The sequence below is a fragment of the Elephas maximus genome, chromosome 1 (assembly GCF_024166365.1).
Source record: "Elephas maximus indicus isolate mEleMax1 chromosome 1, mEleMax1 primary haplotype, whole genome shotgun sequence".
Classification (NCBI taxonomy): domain Eukaryota; kingdom Metazoa; phylum Chordata; class Mammalia; order Proboscidea; family Elephantidae; genus Elephas; species Elephas maximus.
The window spans coordinates 3,220,079-3,246,358 of NC_064819.1; the positions used below are offsets into that span (position 1 = coordinate 3,220,079).

At 44.3% G+C, this 26,280-nt stretch overlaps 1 protein-coding gene across 1 annotated transcript; it reads left to right on the forward strand.

Moving 5' to 3' along the window:
- The first annotated feature begins 756 nt into the window (after positions 1-756).
- Positions 757-24,926, forward strand: TIGIT (T cell immunoreceptor with Ig and ITIM domains). Its single transcript, XM_049877016.1, has 4 exons — positions 757-896; positions 2,730-3,059; positions 14,702-14,808; positions 22,297-24,926. The coding sequence occupies exons 1-4, from the start codon at positions 833-835 to the stop codon at positions 22,531-22,533; spliced, it is 738 nt and encodes a 245-aa protein (XP_049732973.1). The 5' UTR covers positions 757-832; the 3' UTR covers positions 22,534-24,926.
- Positions 24,927-26,280: the final 1,354 nt, after the last annotated feature.

Here is a 26,280-nt window from a genome sequence, read left to right on the forward strand (position 1 = left end):
AAGAAGGAGGAAGGAAGCAAGGCAAGGACAACTGGAGGAAGGATGCGTCCACAGTAGGACCTTGTGGTGAGGTGGGAGCTCCAGACAAATGTCAACCAATCATTTCTTCAGGTCAGGCCACTGGGGCTAGTCCTTCTCTTTTTTTCTCCCAGCTCTCCTGGGAGTCACTGTACACAAGAAAAACTCATCCTTCTTGTCTCCTCTGATTCAACTGGGTTAGAGAGCTAAAACCAGAATTCTACGAAGCCTCAGTCCAGATAAACAAGACAGAAGAAATATGATTTGAGGAAAGGACTTCATTCAAGGAAGCATTGCTCTGTTTGTCCAAGATCTTTGTCCCACCCATATCTTGTTCCAAAAGTAAATGGCTCTTGCTTACTGGCTTATTAGTTCAGTTTCTGGCCCTTAAGTGCCCAAACCTAAATCTCCCTGCCATTGCAGGCCCTCCAGCAGGCTGAGCTGGCAAAGCCCAGTGAGCAGTTCCCCATCAGTAACATTGCAGATGCCTTTGAGTTCGGATGATTAAAAAAAAAAAAAAGATGCATTAAGACAAAATTTTAAAAAAGTGCATTGACTAATAGCAATCTAAATACCAATGTATTTCTAACCACATTTTTTTTTGTTTGTTTATTTAACATGCTTCCTGTGGCTCCCAGTTGGTGTACAGCTGGTGTAATTGTTAAAAACTTTGTCTTTGACATTGTTTTTGCTGAACTTGGTTTTTCCGAGACCCTCTTTCCTCATAGGCTCGGTTTCACCCTCCCATCTGCAGTCGGCCAGTTTCAGTGGCAGAAGAGGCCACATCTGCTTCCTGTAGGCCCTGGGCAGAAGCATGTGGTGGTATCTTCTCCTCATTTGGGCCCAGGGCCTGAGGCAGACTCTTCTTTCCACCTCAGGTAAGGCCTAAAAATTTTGCCTGGAACTGGGGAAGGACAGCTGGGAGCAGGGAAGAGGAGAGCAAGGCTGAATACAGCGTGGAGAGCAGAGGGCTCAGGCAGGGAAGGCCGAGAGAGAAGACCACATCAGTTTGAGGGAAGAAAACACTCTGTTTTCAGAGTCCTGTATGCTGTCTCGTGAGAAAAGGCAGTTTCTGAGAATGAGGCTTAATCCTTTTCTGGGAGGCAGGTGATGGACTTTGAGAACCCTCGGAGTTGGGGGACTGACTGGCTGACCCAGAAAGAAGCCGGGGAAGAGAAAGAGACTAAGGAGAAATGGGCGGTTTTTGCTTACAGACGTTTGCTTCTGTTCACCTCCTTTCTTCCTCCTCTTAGTCTGTCCTTGGGGCTAGAAAACAGGAACCTTCCAGGAAAACACTGCAAGTAGTTCTCTGGGGATAAAAAAAAAAAGTATCTTCTTTACAGGTTCCAGACATTCTACCATTAGAGATGGAACTCATGTTAAATTCATCTCCTTCTATGCTAGAAATTGTAAACAAATGTCCCTGAGGGAGGACACAAATATTTAAAAACTGTAGTATAAATAAATACATTTTTATGTTGCTTTCTGAGGCATCTGAGGGCAGAGAGGTGCTTAAAGGATACTGGGGGTGATAAACACTGAAGAGGGTGGTTTTGCCTGGGAGAAACAGTTTTTCCTCCAGCCTCTTTTTCCCTTGGATTTCTTGGCTTTTCTGAACCCTTTTTTTAAACACCCTCAATGACAATCAGCCAAATGTTGTTAGATGCCCTTGAGTTGATTTTGACTCACAGCAACCCAACATGACGGTGCAGAACTGCCCCATAGGGTTTTCTAGATTATAATCTTAACGGGAGCAGATCACCAGCTCTTTCTCCTGTGGAACCTCTGGGTGGGCTCAAGCCAAACACTTAACTGTCTCGCCACCCAAAAACCAAACCCGTTGCTATCAAGTTGATTCCAACTCATAGCGGCCCTATAGGACAGAGTGGAGATGCCCCCATTAGGGTTTCCAAGGCTGTAATCTTTATGAGAATAGATTTCCACATCTTTCTCCCTTGGAGCAGCTGGTGAGTTCAAAACACCAACCTTTTGGTTAGCAGCTGAGTGCTTAACCATTGTACCATCCAAATAGATATTAATCAACTGAGCAGATATTATTTCAAAGGATGTTACTACTCCCAGAGTAGAACTAGACTGCTGGAAGATGCCAAAACAAAAATACCCCAAATCCAAAAACATCAAAAAAAAAAAAAAAAGAACCCAAGCCAGAAGAGGTGATGTTGGCTGACAAGGGCTTCTATTGTAAGTAGGGAGACAAAATAAGCATATGAAGATAACCAAACATCTAGTCACTGCATCCTGTTATGGCAGAATACCCTGAGAGGACTTATGACTAAGTTGTGTAGTTATAAGCAGGCATGGAATAAAGGGATCATTCTACAGTACAGACAGTGGATGTGAAAGCGAAAGGAAGCTCACTCTGGTTTGGGGTCACCAAGGACGAAGGGCAGGAGGAGAAAGGCAGAAGCAAGCTATGGAAGCAAAGGAGATGGGAAGGAAGAAGATTGTCTGGACTGGAGTAGCGGCGTTGGGAGGGGAGGAAGACTGGAAAGAGGATGCAGGGTGGGGCTGGAAACCTTGAGGCCAGCACAGAGAGGAGTGTCTATATGGAGGAGTAACAGGATGGGCTGGAGAAACTCTCCTTCCAAAATCCAACTCTGGCCTCAAAGCTACTTGGAATTTCCACAAGAAAGTTCAAGGCCAGCTGTTGACCTGGTATTGACTCATGTGTGATTTTCCTCCTTCCCTAGGAGCTGTGGCAGGGAGAATAGTAACAGCGGGCAACATTTCTGCAGAGGAAGGCAGCTCTGTCACTTTACAATGTCACCTCTCTTCCACTGTGGCGACGGTGACCCAGGTCAACTGGGAGCGGCCGCGCCAAACTCTGGCCATTCATCATGCTGAACTGGGGTGGCACATCTACCCAGCCTTCCAGGGACGAGTGGTGCCGGGGCCCGGCCTGGGCCTCACACTCCAGCTGCTGACGACCAATGACACGGGGGAGTACTTGTGCATCTATCATACCTTCCCTGACGGCATTTACCAAGAGAAACTCTTTCTGGAAGTCCTGGGAAGCTCAGGTATTTCCTCTCAGAGTAGAAAATGCCATCCTGAAGCACTGTGGAGAGCAAGGCTTCTCCACCCTGGATTGCATGTAATGTAGGAGCTTTTAAATAATACTTCTGCCTGGTCCCCACCCAGACCAATTAAATCACAGTCTCTAGAGGTAGAGCCTGGATGTTGTATGTTTTAAAAGCATTCCAGGTGATTCTACTGTGCAGCCAGGATTGAGAACCAACGTCCTTGGATACCACCCCGTGTCTGTCGGTTGGACTCTGGGGGCTTGGGATGTGTGGCTGTGATGCTGGAAGCTATGCCACTGGTATTTCAAATACCAGCAGGGTCACCCATGGTAGACAGGCTTCATCAGAGCTTCCAGACTAAGACAGAGTAGTAAGAAATACCTGGCAATCTACTTCTGAAAAAACTGGCCAGTGAAAACCTTGGATAAGAAGTGCATTTACTAGGAAGACCAGTTAATGAGGTCATTTGGGAAGGGTCTTCATTTTTTGTTTTAGCCTCAATCATGTGAATTAGCCCATAAGTGTATAAAGATTAGCAGTTGCGGTTGAGTCATTTCTGCCTCATGTAGAGCTCATGTGTCAGAGTACAGTTGTGCTCCAGAGCAGAGACCCAACTTGGGGGGAGGGGCAGGAAGGGCTTGTGCCCTGGGCTCCGCTTGAGACGGGGCTCCTGTTAACACTTTCTATCTGCTGTCACAATTTCCATCGCCAGCTGTGAGGGATCATTCAGCAAATTAACACTAATTGCCCTAGGCCCCTGCTCCATAGGGTTTTCAATAGCTGACTTTTCCAAAGTTGATTGCCAGGTCTTTCTTCTTTGAAATGCCTCTGGGTAGACTTAAACCTCCAACCTTTTGTTTAGGCACTGAGCACTTTAATCAATTTGACCATTTAACCCACTGCCTTTGAGTCGAGTCTGACTCATAGACACCCTATAGGACAGAGCAGAACTGCCCCATAGAGTTTCCAGGGAGCGCCTGGTGGATTTGAACTGCTGACCTTTTGGGTAGCAGCCATGGCACTTAACCGCTACGCCACCAGCATTTCCAATTTAACAGATTAGAGCTAGTTAAAGACAAAACACAGTGTGGGCTAAGTGTAAATGTACGATAATTACATTAGTAGGGTATTTAATAAATTAGCTACCTGAACACGAAAATCACTTTTGTGGAAGGTGGGAAAGGATTGTTATCATACCTTATAGCAGAGTGGTTAACAGTTCAGACTAATAGCAGACTGTTGTTATTAGGTGTCGTCGAGTCGATTGCAACTCATAGCAACACTTTAGGACACAGTAGAACTGCCATATAGGGTTTCCTAGGCTGGACTGTATGAAGAAGAATGGGGCATCAAGATTGGAGGAAGGCTCATTAACAACCTGCGTTATGCAGATGACACAATTGTTACCTGTTACCACAAATTGCGGATTTGTGCCGCCTGCCGCAAAGCCGATACTGAGACAGGAGGAGGTAAGCGGTAAGAGGGCTTTATTTATTCAAGAGACCAAAACTAAAAACTAGACCCCTTGGCGTGAGTCGATTTCAACTCATAGCGACCCTATAGGACAAAGTAGAACTGCCCCATACGGTTTCCAAGGAGTGCCTGTGGATTTGAACTGCTGACCTTTTGGTTATTCAAGAGACAGAGAGGGTTAAATTGCTCTCAAATTCTGTCTAAACCTGGAGGACTAATTGGAGAGTTTTTATAGGGGGAAGGTCAGGGTTTAGAGGTTTTCAGGAATGTTGGTTTTTCTTTGAGGTAGACGTGATGATAAAGCGATCTATTATTGAAGTCCTGCAAGTCTCTTCATGCCATCTTGGAGTCCCGCAAGGCTCTTCATGCCATCCTGGTTTCTGTCACAAGATGGATCTAAGCTTTGTTCAGCTACTTCGGTTTTGTGTATTTTTTCCTTGGGAGAGGAACATAGTTTAATTGGCAACTTAAAACTGATTACCTTATTTTTCTTTAAAGGAATAATCGTGGGACAGATTCCAGAGCAAATAATTACGTTTCAAAGACTAGCTTATACAGTTATATTAAAACATTAGAAAATATATTCTCTCTACTTCAATACTAAAACACTAAAGAAAATATGTTCTCTCTACTTCACAACCTTGCTTGCTGAAAGTGAAGAGGACTTGAAGCACTTACTGATGAAGATCAAAGACCACAGCCTTCAGTGTGGGTTGCACCTCAACATAAAGAGAACAAAAATCAGCACAAGTGGACCAATAAGCAACATCATGATAAATGGAGAAAAGATCGAAGTTGTCAAGGATTTCATTTTACTTGGATCCACAATCAACACCCATAGAAGCAGCTGCTAAGAAATCAAGAGGCGCACTGGTTGGGCAAATCTGCCGTGAAAGACCTGGTTAAAATTTTGAAAAGCAAAGATGTCACCTTGAGACTAAAGTGCGCCTGACCCAAGCCATGGTATTTTCAATCACATTGTATGCATGCAAAAGCTGGACGACGAATAAGGAAGACTGAAGAAGAATTGTTACCTTTGAATTGTGGTGTTGGCGAAGAACATTAAATATACCGTGGACTGCCAAAAGAATGAACAAATCTATCTTGGAAGAAGTACAACCAGAATGCTCCTTAGAAGCAAGGATGGCGAGACTGCTTCTTACATACTTTGGACATGTTGTCAGGAGGGATCAGTCCCTGGAGAAGAACATCAGGCTTGGTAGAGCACAGGGTCAGCGGAAAAGAGGAAGACCCTCAACGAGATGGACTGACACAGTGGCTGCAACACTGGGCTTACGCATAACAATGATTGTGAGCAGGGCGAAAGACCGGGCAGTGTTTCCTTCTGCGGTACCCAGGGCTGCTGTGAGTCAGAATGGACTCTGTGGTACCTAGCAACAACAGCAACAGGTTGTAATCTCTACCAGGACAGATTGCCAGGTCTTTTCTCCCGTGAAGCGGTTACAGGGCTTGAATTGTCAACTTTTCAGTTAGCAGCCAAGAGCTTAACCATTTCACCACCAGGGCTGGGTCCAAATCTTGGCTCTGCTGTTGACCTCAGGCAAGATTGTTTAACTTCTCTGCACATCAGTTTTCTCCTCTGTGAAATGAGGACAGTTGTAAGATCTTATGAGATGCAAACGTAGGATTAAATTACTTAATATAAGGAAATACACTTAGAACACTGCCTGGAACATGGCGAGCACTATATGGCTCCCATCTGACCTTGGCTAGAGGGGGAAGCTGAGGCTTGGAGGTGTTCCGAGGGATGAGCTGATTTTAACACAGCTGCTCTGGTTCTACCACACCACATCCTCGAAGCTTCTATTTACTGCCACCAATTGTTTTGGGGATTAAGTTTTAGGAGTTGGCAAAACATGTGGAAACCAAGAAGATGCTCCTTGGGCTTCCTTGAAGCAATCAGGGCTGGTTACTAGGCATGTGTTAAGTCCTGACTTTGCCATTTGCAGCTGTGAAGAACACAGGCATCAGGATTGGAAGAAGACCCATTAACAACCTGCATTATGTAGATGACACAACCTTGCTTGTTGAAAGTGAAGAGGACTTGAAGCACTTACTTATGAAGACCAAAGACCACAGCCTTCAGTATGGGTTACACCTCAACATAAAGAAAACAAAAATCCTCACAACTGGTCCAATGAGCAACATCATGATAAATGGAGAAAAGATTGAAATTGTCAAGGATTTCATTTTACTTGGATCCACAATCAACAACCATGGATGCAATAGTCAAGAAATCAAATGGCTTATTGTATCGGGCAATGCTGCAAAAGACTTCTTTCAGGTGTTAAAAAGCAAAGATGTCAGCTTGAGGACCAAACCATGGTGTTTTCAATTGCCTGATATGCATGTGAAAACTGGACAATAAATAAGGAAGACTGAAGAATTGATGCCTTTGAATTATGGTGTTGGTAAAGAAATCGAATGTGGACGGCCAGAAGAACAAACAAATCTATCTTGCAAGAAGTACAGCCAGAATGCTCCTCACAAGCAAGGATGGCAAGACTTTGTCCCACATAATTTGGACATGTTATCAAGAGGGACCAGTCCCTGGAGGAGGACATCATGCTTGGTAAAGTAGGGGGTCAGCTAAAAAGAGGAAGACTCTCAGAGAGATGGATTGACACAGTGGCTCAACAACAGGCTCAAGCTTAGCAATGATTTTGAGGATGGTGCAGGACTGAGCAGCGTTATGTTCTGTTGTACATAGCGTCATTATGAGTCATAACGGACTGGACGGCACCTAACAACAACAGCTGTGTGAACCTGAGGAAGTTGCTCACCCACTGTGATCCTCAGTGACTTACCTCCAAGGTTGTGAGATTAAATGAGATAAGTATGTAAAATGATTTTCTCATGGTTTAGGAGGCTTGTTGGTGCCGTCAAGTTGGTTCCAATTCATAGCAACACTATGTACAACAGAACTTCATTTTCTCACTGTTTAGGATGCTAGAAGTTGGAATTCGGGGCACTGGCTGAGTTCAGGGAAGATTTGCCCCCTCCACATCCCTCTACTGCCAGTGGTGGGGGAAGATTTTCATCTCAACTTCTTTAGCCCTTGTAATCCCCAGTTTCTTGACACTCTTCACTTCATGTGCCATCTATCTCTCCCTGTTTGTGCTTGCTTGCCTCTGTGTCTGTGCTGCTGTTTATGTCACTCAGAAGGGGTTAAATTTAGAACACACCCTACACTGATATGGCCTCATTAACATAACAAAGAAAATTGTATTCCAAAACAGGGTTATATTCACAGGTATAGGGGATACAGTTTCAACACATATTTCACAGGGACACAATTCAATCCATTTCACACCTTTGCATCTCATCTGCCCAGTTTTAACAGGAACTGGACAAGTACACCCTGGTGGCGCAGCAGTTAAGAGCTCAGGAGCTAACTGAAAAGTCAGCAGTTCTAATCCACCAGCCACTCCTCGGAAACCCTATGAGGCAGTTCTACTCTGTCCTACAGGGTCACTATGAGTCAGTATTGACTTGATTAGAACGGGTTTGGTTTTCTTTTTGGACAAGTACAGCAGTCAGAATCCCAGAAAGGCATGGTGGCGAGGGGCTCAGTCCCTGGATGAAAATCTAGGTTATGTCAACAACTAAGCCCAGCAGTTGATCCCACTAATACTCTGGGTTCCCTCAGAAAAAGAGGCTGATCAGAATCCTTGAAGAGCTATTCTCAGAACTTGTACAAACTTATACAGAGAATTGGATCTGAGCAGGACAGAAGTAGTTATTGGCCCTGCAGCTGGGAGTGTTGCCAGCAAACAGCACTTAGCTGTCAGCCTTAGCTGAGGCATGCCACTCCCCCAGGAGCATGCTCCCTTTCCAGGGTAGCCTGCATCCAGGGACTGGGCTACATCTCAGAAGGACTGCACTGACCTCAGAACTCTGACACCTTCACTGAGGCCACTGTGACCACCCAATTTCTTTGCCTTCCCAATCCTCCTTTCTTTGCTCCTTCCACTGGGATCCTAAGAGAATTCTCTAATAAACTTCCTGCATGGTAATCTTTGGTTTCAAAGTTGCTTTCTGGAGAACCTTAGGCATGACAATTAATAAGCACTCAGTAAATGGCAGTTGCTATTACCATCAAGGAAGCCTTCATGGTTGAAATCAGACTTGTACTACATCTTGAGGGCTGGGGAGGGTTTAGTTGGGTGGAGGGCACTGAGAAGGTACGGAGGATGTTAGGGTTGACAATGGCCCTGAAGGGTCAGAATGTTAATCCTCTGGCTTCCTTGAACGTGTGTTGAGTCCTGACTCTTACCACTTGCCAGATGTGTGAACCTGTGGCCCTCAGTGACAACTTCCACAACGGTTGTGACATTAAATGAAGTAATGGAAGGAAAAGGCTTAGCACTGGGCCTAGCCTGTGGAAAAGGTCAACAATGTTAGGGATTCCTATTTTATAATTGGCTGTGCTAGCCTAGAGCCCTGTACCTGGGTACCCTCAGCTGCCATTGTCAGCGGTGGTAGGCAGAATTCTATGGCACTCTCATGATTCTCACCCCCTGGTATACACCTATATTCTCCTAGTAATTCAATCAATCACAAACTAGGTGCTTCCCTGAAGGGATCTTGCACATGCAATTAAGGTCCCAAATCAGATGACCTTAGGTTAGGGAGATTATCCTCGGTGAACTGACCTGACTGGGTAAGCCCTTAAAAAGAACTGGGCTCTTGGTGGTGAAAGAGATTGAATTGAGAGGGATTCAAAAAGAGGGAGAGTCAGATAGGGCCATGGTAGCTCCATAGACACACCCAAACTCCCTGTGGGACCGAATTGCTGGGCTGAGGGCTGTGGGGACCATGGTCTTAGGGAACATCTAGCTCAACTGGCATAACATAGTTTATAAAGAAAATGTTCTACATTCTACTTTGATGAGTTGCATCAGGGGTCTTAAAAGCCTATGAGTGGCCATCTAGGACACTCCACTGGTCTCACACCTCAGAGAGTAAGGAAGAGTGAAGAAAACTAGAGACACAGGGGAAAGGTTAGTCCAAAGGACTAATGGACCACATCTACCACAGCCTCCACCAGACTGAGTCCAGTACAGTGGGATGGTGCCTGGCTACCACCACTGACTGCTCTGACAGGCATCACAATAGAGGGTCCCAGACAGAACTGCAGAAAAATGTAGAACAAAATTCTTACTCGAAAAGAAGGATCAGACTTGCTGGCCTGGCAGAGACTGGAGAAATCCTGAGAGTATGGACCCCGGACACCCTTTCAGCTCAGTAATGAGGTCACTCCTGAGGTTCACCCTTCAGCCAAAGATTGAACAGGCCCATGAAACAAAACAAGACTAAAGGGGTGTACCAGCCCTGGGACGGGGACTGGAAAGTAGGAGAGAACAGAAAAGCTGGTAATAGGCAACCCAGGGTTGATTTTATATATATATATATATATATATATATATATATATATATATATATATAGAAGAATAATACATTAACCAAATTTACTTAGTGGGAAACTCATCACTTCCAGCCCCTCAGGCCTCCTTGGGTGCATCAAGTGTCATCTTCCAGGACCCAGGAGAGCCTGTTGCTTGTGGAGTTTGTGATCCTAGAGTCCTACCCTAAAGGAATGGACTTAAGATTCTGAATTAGGATATCAACCTATGCCTGCTATAAAAAACAAGTTGCGGTTGAGTCAATTCTGACTCAAGACGACTCCATGTGTGTCAGAATAGAACTGGGCTCCGTAGAGTACTCAATGGCTGATTTTTTTTAAAAGTGGATCTCCAGGCCTTTCTTCTGAGGAGCCCCTGGTTGAACTCCAACTGCCAACCTTTCAGTTAGCAGTCGAGAGTGTTAACCATTTGTACCATCCGGGGATGCCATGCCTGCTATAGTCTCCATTGATTTTTTCTTGTTCTATACTTCATATAAGAGGAGAAATAGGATCCCCTCTACCTCCCTAACCCCCAGATTAAATGATACAAAAGCCAATGCCTATAAAAACACAAATAAGTACCATCTAGTTTCCTCTGATAACCAAGAAGAGAAGTGGTATAAGCTCATGGTGAAAGGTTGTAAACATGGAATCTTGAGAGTTAAGACGGGCACTCCCAGGAGAACCTCTTGAAAACAAACTTGTCAGTTTTATGCCAATAGGATATGAACAAGAGTAAGTCTGAGAAGAAGCACTTTCTCCCTCACCTGGATTCTGAATGTCTTTAAGGTCAATGTTTGGTGAGACATTTCCTAGAAAAAGAAGGTCAATTATTGGTACTTCTGAGGCTTGGACCCTGGTGATGAAGTGGTTAAAGAGTTTGGCTGTTAACCAAAAGGTGGCAGTTCGAATCCGCCAGCTAGTTCTTGGTAGTCCTATGGGGCAGTTCTACTCTGTCGTATAGGGTCGCTATGAGTCGGAATCGACTCGACAGCAATGGGTTTGGTTTTCTGAGGCTTGGGCAGCTTCTGGGAATTCTGGATGGGAGCGTCTTGCCTCCCAGGAAAATCCCATGGTATCAGGTGGCTCTGGGTTTATTACTAAGGGCTTGGATTATAAACCCCGGTAGATATATTCTAGACCCAACACCTTATCTTTTGAGTAGGCTGGAGTTTGTGCTTTTAGACACCTTGTGATTACCTTAACTCCTAGCCGGAGAGGAAGGAGGTGGTTTTCTCTGTCATTTTTTGTTTAGCAGTTTTGTTGTTGTTGCTGTTCAGAAACCAGAGTAAAGCTGCACATTGCTGTAAAACCAAACCCGGCTGGTTGTGGCTTGATTGGTCTTCCTGTTGATGAAGTTTCCCCCGGTGTCTCGGCCTTTCATTTTTTTCCCTCCTGGGATGTGGGCAAACGCAGGTGGAAGGGTTCTGAGGTTCTCTTGGGGTCAGGCTGGCCTGGGAGGCTTGGACAGTTAGGGCTTTCTAGCCTCTTTTGTCTCCTCCCCTCAGTGCTGCCTCCTCTGTTTCTGAGCCCCTTGGGTACCCTTCTATTATCCTATCCAGACCACAACCCTGCCTGATGCAACCTGAGTAGGGCACAGGCTGCCGGGTCCTTGTGGGTTGGGTCATGGGTTTGTGGTTTTCTCTGGACCCCGGACCTCCTTGCCTCTCATCTAAGCAGGAAGCCTTCTAGGCAGTTGCCCAGGGACTGTTAGCCAGGGATGCTTCAGAGGGGCAAAGCATGTGGCCTCAGCAGAGGGTCTGCTGCATTCTTCTGAACTGCATAACAGAGGTAAACTTCTGACTGTAGCGGGGCTTGGAAGTGGGGGTGGAGGAGAAGAGGAAGGGAATGAGTACACTTTATATACATTGGTTCACTTAATTCCCATGAAAAGCCCAGGATGTATTTGTTGTTAGCTGCCACTGAGTTGTCTCTGACCCTTGGTGACCTTATATATAACAGGCTGAAACATTGCCTGGTCCTGTGCTATCTTCATATCATTGGTATGTAGTGGTTATTATCCTTTTCTCTGGGTAGAGCAACTGAGGCTCACAAAGGCCCCTTAAGCCATTTGTGGTGGGGCCTGGATTTGAAACTCAGTCTTTCTGATGTCAGTAGCCTGAGTCTTGGAGAACGTGCTTCCCTCATTGGGAAATGCAGGTTGGCTGTGTGAAAGTCCCTGTGCTGGGGGCCAACAACTCATCAAGTTCTCCATCCTCCCACCCCCCAGCCTTCCCCATCCCTCTACCCACCTACTCCTGGCAGAGCACTGGCTAGGAGATGTGGACCTGCTGCATGACCTTGGAGTACTTACCTGCTCTCTTGGGCCACTGTTTTCTCAATGCTTTAACAACTAGGACATTAGATTAGATTCTTCTAAGATCCCTTTCAAATTTCGTGTTCAGGGATTGAGTACAGAGTCTTCAAAATGTAACCTCCCTGAGAATCAGGAATTCAGTGATAAGCGAGAAGTTCTACTCTGTCCTATAGGGTTGCTATGAGTCAGAATTGACTTGGTGGCACACAATCACCACAAGCTTTGAAGAGAAGCTGGATCAACAGCTATTGGTACTACCAAGGTCTTTAGTACTAAAATATGTGAGAAAAAGCCAAAAACTCTTGGAAGGGGTCCCTGGGTGTGTAAATGATTAATGCACTTGGCTGCTAACTTGGAAAGGTTGGATGTTTGAGTCCACCCAGAGTGCCTCACAAGAATGTCCTGGAGATCTCCTTCTGAAAAATCAGCCATTGAAAACCCTATGGAGCACAGTTCTACTCTGACACACATGGGTTTGCCATGAGTCAGAATTGACTTGTTGGCAACTGGTTTTTCAGTCTTGGAAAGAGGGCCCAGAGCAGCATTGGCCTACCTTGGGTGGGTGGGGGGAGTGTCTGACAGGTGTAGGCAATAGGGTGAACCATTATCCATAAAGAGATAAAGAATTTAAAGCACTAATAAAACTAAAATTTCCTCCTTTTTGTTATTACTCTGTGCCAGCGTTTCTAACTAATGCCACTGTTAAAATATTCCTCCCTGAAAAAAAATATTTTGTTGATCTAAATTTTAAATAGTTGCTGTGGTTACTGTTGAGTTCTAGGAATAAGCTTTTTTTTTTTTTTTTTCAACTTCTCCTTTAATAATCATTGTATTTTTACGTGGCAGTTAATTCTGCAAACTTCCAGTTATATGGTCTATTTCTCACACAGGTGAACTCAGCTACATGCATTCATTTTCAAAGTCAGTTCGAAATGGTCAGAATTTTCAAGTACATTTGAGGTGAGGTTTGTATCTCCAACCCCTGTGGGTACTACATATTCCTGCCTCTAAACAGTAGATGCTAAATAAATAACGGTGCCACGGAGATTGTAAAGATGAAGAAATAGAGCTTGAATTACTTTAATTCTGTCATTCTGTGTGACCTCTTGGAGTTTCTATTTGTGTAAAAGTGAAGCAGAGTGCAAACAGCAAAATGTAATATTTTTGTTTGTTGGTAAGCTCAAATTTTTACATATGAAATATTTCACTGAATTTTCTTTAATATCATTATAATTAAAGTTTAGCCTTCTTTTACAATTGTTAACTGTTTTAAAACTAAAGGATGAATCAAGATAATAACTATACATTTTGGAGATGTTTCAGTTTTATTAAAATTCACTTATTGATTATTAAACAATTACCTACCTAAAATATTATACCAGACTCTAATGAAAGGGTCAGTGTTCAAGCTGATGGGTAGATAGAAAAATTATTGAAAAAATTTGATTTTTTGCTTTCGTTTTTAATTAAACAGTCTTTCCTGACGTGATTCTATATGTATTTAGTTATTCCCTCATGACTGGAGTTCAGTGAAGCTTTTTTGGCAGGAGTATCACCTAGGCAATGTTGTGTCCTATGTATCACACAGGTAATGTTTTATTCCTATGGAATTTAATAAAAGAAAAATTTCTTTCTGTGTTTTTTTCTGGATGATATTATTTGTTTTACTTTTAAATTATTACTGAAAATGATTTCATCATATAAAGGAAAAGGGTGTTGGAAATGACCTTCTCTGGGTGTCAAATATACTGCATACGCCACTAGCTACGAGACCAGTGCAGGATTGCATTTACCAGTGTGTGAAGGCACGACCAGGGGGTGAGTGCACGGACCAGGGGGTGAGTGCACAGACCAGGGTGTGAGTGTGTGGACCAGGTGGACCAGGGCATGAGTGCACAGACCAGGTGGACCAGGGCGTGAGTGCATGGACCAGGGTGTGAGTGCATGGACCAGGGTGTGAGTGCACGGACGAGGGCATGAGTGCACAGACCAGGTAGACCAGGGCATGAGTGCATGGACCAGGGTGTGAGTGCATGGACTAGTGTGTGAGTGCACAGACCAGGGTATGAGTGCATGGACCAGGGCGTGAGTGCATGGATCAGGGTGTGAGTGCGTGGACCAGGTGGACCAGAGCGTGAGTGCACGGACCAGTGTGTGAGTGCACAGACCAGGGTGTGAGTGCATGGACCAGGGTGTGAGTGTGTGGACCAGGGCATGAGTGCACAGACCAGGGCGTGAGTGCATGTTGGCCCAGGCTGATGCTTTACTGTCCAAGGAACTGGCCTTAAAGTCTTCTGTCCTGTGCTTAGAGACAGGCCTGGTCACTTCCTACTTCTGTGCCATGGAGTTGGGGCCTCCTTGAGGAATGGCTTTCCTTTGCTCTGGCCTCTGCCACTCACCCCTATATCCTCCTCCCTCTAGTGGCTGAGCACAGCACTGGCTTCCGGATCCCCTGGCTTGGAGCCTTGGCCGCAGTGCCGGTGGTCATCTGCACAGCAGTCATCAGGGTGGTCGCATTGGCTAGAAAGGTAATGGCTCTGGCTGCACATCTCAGTCATGGGCAACCCCAACCCTGCCACCCTGGCCCTTTCAGGTCCTTTTTCTGTCCAGAGAGTGTTCTTGCCACTCCTACTGAGATAATCCAGAGACACCAAGACAATCCTACCTTTGTCAATCCAGAGACCCAGGTGGGATCCCACTATTGCTCTTTTTGTGCCTTTCTCATAGTACTTGGTCTGCTTTTTGTGAAGTTGTTTACGTTCTTCCCAGTGTTGCTCTTCATTTGGGAGTTCTGGAAGGTTTGATCAGTGTCCTATCCATCTCCTATTGGCCTACAGTTCCTAATTCCTGCCTGACCCATAGCCATGGTCCTGAGAGTCTGATTGATCTACTATGAGTTTGATGCATCTCGGACACCTTCTGTGTGCCAGGGCTTTCCGTACGTTCACTCATTTCATTTTCACAACTCTTTGGCAGTGCTGGTTACACGGCTAGAAGCCTGTGGGATGAGACATGAACACTCCAAACATTTAGGGGCCAAAGCGTATATGGCAAGATCAGTAGGTTGTAAAGTCTCTGTTACTGTAACTTAAAGGGTCAGGTGGCTTAAAGTTTTGGATGGGGAATGGGATGATTTAGGTTCTCACTTGAAAATGGATAATGATAATGGTTTTAAAACATGCAAATATATTAATGTCACTGATTGTATACTTAAAAATAGTTAAAGTAGTAAATGTTTTGTTATACATATTTTACCATAATAATAATAAAAATTATTTAGTTTCTAGTTCTAGCACCAAGGGTATAATTTTAGAGAAGTTACACAATGATTTCAGGTCTCTGTTTCTTCATCCATAAAATGGGGATTAGAATTCAGCTTGCTCTGCGTCATGGAGCTGCGATGAACAGGCGGCATATTGGATGTGACAGCTTTGTAGACAATGAAGAAGCGTATCCATGAACTTGTTATGTCAGAAGCTAGTACCTTCTGACTAGAATGATTGAAAGAATTTTCACTCCTTGCTTTGTTGTCCTCTCGGACCCTCTAACCCAGCCCAGGTCACCCTGGTTCAGGTCACCTCACAAACATTTTGGGGTAGGCAAACTCTTACCACTGTTATCCACCTTCACCCTGCACCCTCTCCCTCCTTCCTGACTCCTTTGCCTCCAGCTCTGCTTAAGCTCAATTAACAATTCAATTCCCGATATTACTATTTCTTTTTTACCTGATTTTAAAGTCTGATTTTTTAAAAGTTTCGTTTTGTGGCTCTTGTTGAGAATATACATGGTGAACCATACACCAGTTCAACCATTTCTACACGTACAATTCAGTGACACTGATTACATTCTTTGAGTTGTATAACCATTCTCACCCTCCGTTTCTGAATTCTTCCTCCCCCATGAACATAAACTCACAGCCTCTCAAGGTTCCTATCTAATCTTTCTAGTTGCTGTTTTCACTTTGATCCCCTATAGATAATTTTTCACTTTTAAAAAATTAAAAAAAATATATTGTGCTTTAGGTGAAAGTTTACAGCACAAATCAGTTTCTCATTAAAAAATATACACAAATTTACTTGTGACATTGGTTGCAATCCCTGCAACATGTCAGCACTCTCCCCCTTTCCACCCCAGCTTCCCTGTGTCCATTCGTCCCATTTTCCTGTCCCTTCCTGCCTTCTTGTCTTAACTTTTGGGCAGGTATTGCTCATTTGATCTCTTATACTTGATTGAACTAAGAAGCATGTTCTGAGATCAGGCGGTGTGAGGCCTCCCACTTTGTTCTTCTTCAATAAAGCTTTACTTATCTGGGGCCTCTTCCATTTCCACATAAGTTGGTGATTAGTTGATACTACTATTTCTGGGCTAGCATCTACTTGGAGCTGTTATTACTTATACATGTGGTTTTACGGCTACCATCTTATTTTCTTCCTGTTTGCTTTGCCTATTTGTCCCTTCTTCTATTCCATCTTGCCTTCTTTTGAATTAAGTAATTTTTATTAGTCTATTAGTTTATTCTCTTATACATTCTTTTGCTAGTCTTTAAGTGGTTGCACTAGAGATTACATAATATATCCCTGACTTATTAAAGTCTAATATAAATTAGTACTTTTATAATATTCTGGATAATGCAAGCACCTTAGAACACATTAATTCTTTTTATGCTTCTCTCCTAATTATTGCTATTATTGCCATGAATTTTAGTTATATATATGTAGGTATGTGTGTGTGTGTGTGCATTTCTTTCTTTTTTAACTAGTGGATGATTGCCTGGTCCACCAGCTCTCCTTAGAAAATCTGTGTTGTTCCATGATTCAGAGCCCTGCTTCTTGGCTTATGAGGCAAATGTTGAGATTTTTGACTTACATTGTTCATAGAGATGTGACCACTTATTCATCATCATTCAACAGACAAGGCTGAACAGGTTCTGGGGACCCTGCAGTGGCTGTATTTTCAAGGAAGCCAGTAGGAATCCAGAATAATTTCCTCTAGGTCTTGGGTATCACAGCAGTCAAGATTGGGAAATGAAACTCCTAGGGGAAGGTGAGGGAAGGAGGAGACATTGACCACAGAAAAGAAGTGAAGGGAACAGTGGTTGACCTCTGAGCTGGGAAGGGAAGTGCTCTGGGAGTTGGTAGGCAGATGTCCTCTGCTGTCACCAGTCTTCTGCACTCTGGATGGGAAGAATGGAAGGCTCTTTAGAAGCAGCAAAGCAGATCTTCCTGTTAAGGACTTCGTACTAATTAATTTTCATGCCAGTCACCTGAATTAGAAACTTTGGTTATCTTTATGTAAGGACTAGGAAAAGAGGAAAGGGGAAAAGGAAGAGTACAGTAGTTGTCAAGTCCTGTCAGTTCCCCCTCCCCCCCACCACAGTATTTGATCCCCCAGCCCCCTCTTTGACATTTTCATTTCTTCCTAGTTCAGGCCCTCTTTGTACTTTGGCTATAATCTCCTGTGTGTTGTTCTTGATTTTTCTCTCTCCTCACTCAAATGCAGCTTATACTTGTATTAGTCAAGGTCTTAGCAGGGAACAGAAAGTACCCACCACCTGGGTAGCTGAAGGACAATTTAATAATGAGATTTGTGAACTTATGGGAAGGGTATAAGGAAACCATAAAGGAGAGTGTAGCAGTGTGTTGTTATCACCTCGAGGCCTTTAGGGGAGAGGGAAGAGGGGAGAGGATAATTATTGGAACCCAGAAAGAGAGAGTTGTGTCAAGAAGGCCATCTTGAAGAGTGCTGTGACCTTTGGCTGATGGTCACAGCCACTCCGAGGGCACCCTGTGGAGAAGGCACTAGGGAAAAGAAACACCTTCATCGCCCTTATCTCACTCTCCTTCCCTCCATTATCCTTCTGTTGGTCTACATTGGTTGAACCCCAACTGAGGCCAGAGGGTAAGGAAGCCTATTGATAGTCCATATAGGTCATATAGGACAAAAAATATGATGGAGAAGCTTGGTGAAGATAAGGGGCAAATGGAAGGTATCCAGCACTAGTACAGTTCATAGACCCGGGCAAGAGGGACCTCTGCCCCAAATCCCTCCTCTGGCCATGCCCCTCCACATGGTGTGAGGAGTCTATCAAGAGCTTAAGCTAGCCTGCCTCCCAGACCATGCTCCAGGAACCTAAGACCAAAGAATTCCCAAGAAAACAGCCTAAGACCACTTTTAAGGCTAGTGTGAGGTTCTTTCTCTGGGCCTATCCTCTCAGGGTAGACCAAGGTATCAGTGTGCCTTCCTGGGCAGGGGATGGACTAGGGATGAGTGCCTTTGCTGGGGAAGTGGAGCTTGGATATGCAGGCTGAGGTATCCATACCTATAAAGGTAAAACTCCTCAAGGGACAGGATTGAGCGAGGGGTGGGATGCAAAGAAGGCTGGCTCTCCCCATGCCAACATATTCAGGAACAAAACCTGAAGAATTCTACCTAGTATCCCTCACAGGCTATACTCACAGCATCTGGGAAATGGGAGCATGTTCAGGTAGAGGGGAGCTGAGCAGGGCACCAATATCATTCACTACAGACCCCAAGAGCCAACTGATTGCTTTCTTTAGGGGCATGGGCTTTGGTATCAGAAAGACCTAGGTTTGAGTCCTGGCTCTACCACTTGGGTAGCTGTGTTACCTAACTTTGCTGAACCTCAGTTTTCTCAACTGAAAGATAAAGATAATTATGGTGCTGCCATAATTAAGTAGTGGTAAAACTTAAGTCAAATTCTTCACATAAGGCACTGGGTATTTTTCCTGGCATGTATTAATAACTATTATTTATTAAAAAAAACTAAAAAGTTTTTTTTTATTTTTTATTTTATTTATTAAGCTCTTATAATTATTTATGAATTTTATTTAGCACAACACTTAATAATACCTGGTGCCTGATAAATAAATGAATGAATGAATGAATATCATTTGTTAAGCAGCTGTTGGCAAGAGTGTCCCCTGGGGACCTGTCCACAAAGAAAAAGATAGATGGGTATGTTCAGCTTCTGGACAATGACTCTGCCAACCCTACCGTCCAGTCTCCTCACGTTCCCCAAGAGTCAGTGTTTATTCTGGCAGAACCCAGCTGTGGTTTCTGTAGCTCCCTTTGGTCCTGATGGACAACATCAGTGCATTAGACCCAGACTTATTTTTTACACTGAGTGCAATTATGGAGGCCCCCACATGGGATGGAATGAAGATGGGACAGCTGACAGACCCATCTCAGGCACATCTGCATTTCCCCAAAGACTTTTGGATGCCAAAATAGTCTTATTCAAGGACAAGGGTGGCCTGTCTAAGAATGGAAACTAGAACACACCAGCATGAAAGGTCACAATTAGTTCTCTAAGAATTAGGTGTTCATATTTTAAAACAGATTCAATTCCATCACAGGATGCAGTCTTTTTTTTTGTTTTTCTTAAGCACAGCATCAGCATACCCTGTAATAGCTATCCTTTTTCTTTATAATTAAGGTTCAGCCACTTCTACTGAAAAGGAATGAATAAAACAACAAATAGGGGAGGGGTGATGTTTGGGAGAAAGGGACCAACTGACTCTGGTGTGTGCTTCTGAGACTAAAGATGGCCTTTCTCTAGACCCAGCATCTCAAGGCCTGTGGTGTGGCTCCATCCCTATCTTCTTGTATTTGTTCACTGTGTACATCCAGACAGCCCCATCCACCCTTACTCTCTGCCTCCCTGCATGTGCGTACGCTGTTGTGCTCAGCACCAGCTGATAATGGTGCCAGTATTTCCTATCTTGGGGGCAGTGGGTGGGGAGTGGGTGCAGAGTGATATTTGCTTTGTGTTTGTTGCTGTTATTTTCCCCGCCTGTGGCTTTTTGTGATTTTGTCACTCAGACCTATGTTGGAGGTGAGTAAGCTACTTTAGAGCAGTCTTCATTCAGGCTGAGAGGGTGCCAGCTTTGCACTGCGGTGTCATTAAGTATGTCTTCTAACCATTCTGCTTGTCTCTGCTGTACTTTGATTTCCTGGCCTCAGCACAGCCCTCAAATACAATGTTCTCCTATGGATATGACTACATATCCTGATTTTCCCAAACAGACTTCAACATTTCTGTCCCTGGAAGAGCAATTATAGTTGTCTGACCATGAGTCTCTACTTCGATTTGAAAAATCAGGTTATCTTAGGAAAGGGGCTATAGGGGAGAGAGAGAGGAAGAGAGAGCGAACGAGAAAGAGCGCAGAAAAGCATTTCAGTCCTTAAACAAGTCCTCAAACCCACATTTACAGTCTGTTGTGGACTCTGAGGTCACACAGAGGAATACAGTACCCTTCCTAGAGAGTTCACAGTTTAGGGCCAGGAGACACAGATGGGTCAACGAATAAGTGCTAGAGAACACCCAGAACCATGTTATGGCACACAGGATGAATGTAACTTCCTGAGGAGGTCAGAGGAGGCTTCCTGGACACAGTGCTGTGGAGCTCAGTCTGGAACAATTTTTAGGGCAACTACAGGGAATGGACAACGAATACAGCATACACAAAATAGAAAGGCAGGAAACTGTGTGGCGTTCAAGAAACTGCAAGAGGAGAGGCAGCTAGGCTGAGGAGAAAGAACATGGCTTTGAGTCAGACAAACCTGAGTCAAAATTGGATTTGTCCTTGGGCAAGTGACTTTACTTGTCTCTGTCTCTTAGCTCATTCCAAAGTAGAGACTGTGACAGGGCTGAGGCTAGAATTAAAGAAGCTAGCCCAGTGAGTGCACATGGCAGATTCTCAGTGAACGATAGCTCCCTCGTGTCCAGGCCTTATCCCAGAGGGTGGAGTGTGTTGTCTGGGGAAGCATGGTGGGAGATTAAGCTGGAAAGGTGAACATGATCAAGTCACAAAAGTTGTCTTTTGAGGCATCACAGTCTCCTTTGGGGAATGTAGTGAAATTGTGAACTTTCTTCCCAGAAGAATATACCTTTACACAAAATTTTCTTATGTGATTTAAGGGGGTTTTGAAATCCCTTAAAGCCCACATGTGGATCCCTTTCTATAGAACCACTGAAAAGTTTTAGGCAGAAGAATGTCATAAATCAGGTTTCAGTTTTTTAAGGTTGCTTTATTGGTGGCCATGCAAAAGTTGCGTTAGAGGTGGGAGAGAGTCTAGGGACAGCCAGGTATGAAAGTACAGATGAGAGATAAGGCATGGTGTAGGAATAGAAGGAAGGAATCAATTTCAGAGCTATTTAAGAGTAGAATTGGATAGGATACTATGGCTGAATGGAGATTAATATTAGCCTCCAAGTTTCTGGCTAGTGGGTGGAATAAACCAGGAGGGAGAATGCAGGGACAGGAGCAGTTTGTGGAGCAGGGAATGTGATGCTTCCCATGGAGACAAATCGAGTCTGGGCTTGCGGTGGGTCATCAGGTAGTGATGTCCAACTTGCAGCTGGACATCTGGGTCTGGAGCCAGGAGAGAAACCTGGACCTGTTTGGACAGAGAGTTTAGGAGTCTTCAAAGGACAGATGGCAGTTGTGGCTGCATATATGGATGAAGTGACTCAGAGAGGGAGTGTGTGTTGAGCGTGAGAACACAGAGGGCAGAACTCTGGGGAACCCCTTCATTTGGAGAGCTGGTGTGTAAGGAGGAAGAGCAGACCTGGGATGAAGATGAAGGTGAGTGGTCAGAGGAGGAGAAGAGAATCAGGAGAGAGCTATGTGTGAGAGCCAGGGAAGGAGACAATTAAAAAAAAAAAAAAAAGACACCAACAGTGTCCAATGCAGTGAAGAGTAAAAGAGAATTGGGCCCAAACACTGCCTCACAAGGTTTAGGACGTAGGAGTAACGAGGCATGGGAACAGCACATCCATATCAGCAAGTGTGGTATCAGTGGAGTGCTTAGTACTGAAATCTAGTTGTAACAAAGCTGAGAAATTAGGGGTGGAGGAATGGGTGTTGGTAAGAACACAAATTCCCCCGTATGTGTGTGTCAGAAAGGAAGAACTGTGTATCATGGTACTCTGTTAGGGAGTAACTTTTGAATACCATCCCCACATACTCACTTTGTAGTTTGTTTATTTTTAGAAGAGATCTCTTCGAGTCCATTCTGCAGAAAGTGGCCTGAGGAGAATGCCATTTGAACAGGAGGATGGGAGCCCGGGCATTGCCTTATCCGCTGGAAGCTGTGTCCAGGCAGAAGCTGCACCTGCCAACCACAGCAGAGGACAGAGGGAAGACGACTGTGCTGAGCCGCATGACTACTTCAACGTCCTGAGTTACCGCAGCCTGGAGAGTTTCAACTTCATGGCAGAGACTAGTTAGCTCCCAGAGGCATCTTCTGGAAGACACGTTCCGTTTTCTTTGCTATGCTGGGCTGATGTTTGAGCCTCTGTACACTCCGACACTGCTGTGTGTGCGTGTGTGTGTTGAGGGCTGAATAGGTTTCTCTGATGTGTGTGTGTGTGTGTGTGTGTGTGTGTATTCAGTGGTGTGAATTAATGTCATTCTCTTCTCCATCTTCATATCCTCCACCCTTCCCTTCATTCCATTATGGCAGACCCTGGGTGAATAGCATGACTCTTGATCCTGAATGCAAAGTTAAAGAAAAAACAAAACAAACTTGATCTCTCTTTGAATCTGGCAGTTTAAGAAGATCCTGCAGTTCTGAGAAATGCATTCGCCTTAATAGAATGTGCAGGGTTTGGGGTTTTGTGGTAGAAGAAGATGATGATGATGACGGTGTGACTACAGAGTCACTCTTATCTCATTTCTTACTGTCACGTTCATTAATATTCATTTCTTCAAGGCATTTTATGAATAAGGCATGGTACCCGGTTTTGTGGAGGGATTCAAGGATGGCCAATCTATGGTCTCTGCCCTTTAAGAATGTATAACTAAGTGAGGAGATAACATTTACATTAAGAAGGAAGTGAGATAAGGATATATGCCATAGACCTTTGGAAGTAGATGTCAGTTTGGAGTGAGGTGGTCAGGATAAGCTTGTCTGTGGTGAGGTGACCTGGGAGGACAAGGTGGGACTTAGTTAAGGGGAGGACAATGGGAACAGTGAGACTGTTCTGGTCAGAGCAGGGGCTTTGTCCAGGGACCGTGTATGAGCTAAAGTTGGTGGAAGCTGAAGTTCCCACACCAAGGGAAGACTCTGGCACCAAGGGAGCCAATGGGTCTTCAGATTTTATGCTGAAGGCAGGTAATTTCAAGTCTTCTTTTGTTGTTCTCAGAGTCCATTTGTGATGGCATGGTATTGAGGATTCTAGGCTTTTCCAGCTGTGTGCCCTGGAGAAGCCCACAGAAAATGGCATATGTCCATTTGAGGAAGCTTCACCTTGTCACTGGGCCATAATCCACCTTTTCTGGATGAGTCTTTGAAAAAAGAATCTGTTTTTCCATCAAAAAGAAAATCTGGGTTTGTTAAGTAGGTATTCTTCCTAGAAAAAAAAGGGTGCTAGAGGGTTTACATAATAAACACCCTCTTTTTTTAACTAGCTTCTTTGAACCCGCTTATTTACCCCCCGACCTCTTCATGCTGGAATGAGGGCAACATCTGGGCTGCTTATTTCTGTTTAGCTGGCATTCAGGCTCTATCTCACAGGACTTTTGCCCCTCCATCACCTTTCTTAGAGGAGAGAGCAGGGAGACTGGATTTACAGGTGACTGTTTTTTCTTTTATGAGTGCAGAAACTGGGAGAGAATGTGAAGATAAAATAAGGCATTGCCCTGCTCCCTAAGAATTAGGCCAGGGTGAACAAGAAGGTAATTCTACTCCAACTCCTCCTTGGATTTTAATTTTTTTCACTTTCCTATGAAACAGGTATATAGTTAGGACTCATGTGCTGAAACCTGACCAGAGCTCCAAGTTTTGAGCTCCAAGTTTTCTTTAAGATAGATACATATAAAATGCTATTATTTGCCATGAATGTTCACAGCATTTTTTCTTGCAAAACTAGTGCAAGTCGGTTTGGAGTAGAACAGAATTCATGAATTAGAAATGACTAAAATGTGACGATAAAAAGAAAGTGGTGTTTTGATTTGGAGGAGATATATGTTGGGCTGAAGCTGGACTAAGAATTGGATGCCATTTAACGTAATGATGGTAATTGGGAAACATTTACAAATAGTTTCTGATGCATAGTGACCCCGTGTGTGTCAGGGTAGAACTGTGTGCACTCTGTAGGGTTTTCAATGGCTGAATTTTCACAAGTGGATTGCAAGGCCCTTCTTCTGAGGCACCCTTTGGGAGACTCGAACCTCCAGCCTTTCGGTTAGCAGCTGACCGCATTAACTGCTTGCACCGCCCAGGGACTCCATAACTACCATTACGGTGGTGATAAGATGGCCTTTAACTGTTGGAAATTGGTCACTAAAATGAAATTTCATTCAACAGAAAAGAAAATTTAAAGTGGAATTCACGGAACTCGATTCTCCTCTGAGAGCCAGAGAAGACAACCCCCGAAAAACCAGATTCCTAAAGACATGTGCTGTCCAATATGGTAGCCACTCTCCGTAGGTGTCTTTCGAGCCCTTGAAATGTGGTTGGTTATTGAAATGTGCTGGACTGTAAGTGTAAGCTACATACCAGTTTTGAAGACTTAATGTGAAAAATAAGAATGTACACTATCTCACTAGTAATTCGCTAAAATAGTATTTTGGAATACTGAGTTAAATAAAATCTATTAAAATTAATTTCACTCTTTTAATTTTCTTAGTGTGATTATTCAAAAATCTAAAACTGCATATGTGGCTGGTGTTATATTTCTATTGGCTTGTGCAGCTCTGGATTCTAAAGTCAAGACTGAGCTGGTACCTGGGGAGGAGAGAAGGCAAGTCCATCTCTATCTATTGGTCTTTGTCTCTTTATTTCTCATTCAAAGTAAGGTCTGAATAGGTTTTTCTCTTTTATTATGGCCTTTGTGAAATGTATAGGGAAAGATCACAGAGGAGATTGAAGTGGGAGCTGCTAATTGCAGACAGGAATAGAACCTGTCTAAGCTCCCTTGGGTCCCCTTTTGGGTTCCTGGGCAGAAGGAAAATAAATGAGTTAATGAATGAGAGTTTGAGGAGGAATGAATTTACTGATCTCTCGCCTCTTATTTTTATTTATTTATTTTTTTCGCCTCTTATTACTCCACGTGAAGCTGCTCATTCTGAGCCTGGGTTTATAGAACATGATCTATAGTACAAAGAATTATACTGCATGTCATGGATTGAATTATGTCCCCCCAAAATGTGTGTATCAGTTGGGCTGGGCCCTGATGCCTGGTATGGTGTGATTTTCCTCTATGTTGTAAATCCTGCCTCAGTGATGTTAATGAGGGAGGATGGGTGGCAGTTGTGTTAGTGAGGCAGGACTCAACCTACAGGGTTAGATTGTGTCTTGAGGCAATCTCTTGAGATATAAAAGATAGAAACGAGCAGAGAGACAGGTGGACCTCATGCCACCAAGAAGGAAGCACCAGGGGCAGAGCATGTCTTTTAGACCCAGGGTTCCTGTGCAGGAAAGCTCCTAGTCCAGGGGAAGATTGGCCAGAAAGGCCTTCCTCCCAAGTTAAAAGAGAGAGAAAGCCTTCCCCTGGAGCTGACACCCTGAATTTGGACTTTTAGCCTACTTTACCGTGAGAAAATAAACTTCTCTTTGTTAAAACCTTCCACTTGTGGCATTTCTGTTATAGCAGCATCAGATGACTAAGACACTGAACAAATGGGAGCCATTTTGCCGTGGATGGTCTTCATGAGTGGACGAGACCTTCCCATGTGACTTTATTTCATGTCTTTCCCTTTCTCCACCCTGTGAGCCCAGAAATGAATCATCACAGGCTCAGGTTCATACAGATGCCCTCAGGGCAGAGCTGCACAGGAATGACACTGTTCTGCTGTGTGCACCATGCCCCATCGAGGGGAGGAATCAGCAGCATGGTTTGGCTGCCAGCTGTGGAGTGTGGGTTTTGCTCAGTTTTCTGGCTCTTCCCAGTCCTGCTTCATGGCTCTAACTACTAATCCCCCAATCCCACTCCAAAGCGTATCTGGGAGGGTTCAGGAGGCCCAGGGGAGGCT

Bases quoted from the DNA above. Each gene is read 5' to 3' on its own strand.
- TIGIT (XM_049877016.1), top strand. From the start codon at position 833: ATGTGGTGGTATCTTCTCCTCATTTGGGCCCAGGGCCTGAGGCAGACT. The intron at 897-2,729 runs GTAAGGCCTAAA...CTCCTTCCCTAG, and splicing joins GACTCTTCTTTCCACCTCAG to GAGCTGTGGCAGGGAGAATA. The intron at 3,060-14,701 runs GTATTTCCTCTC...TCCTCCCTCTAG, and splicing joins GGAAGTCCTGGGAAGCTCAG to TGGCTGAGCACAGCACTGGC.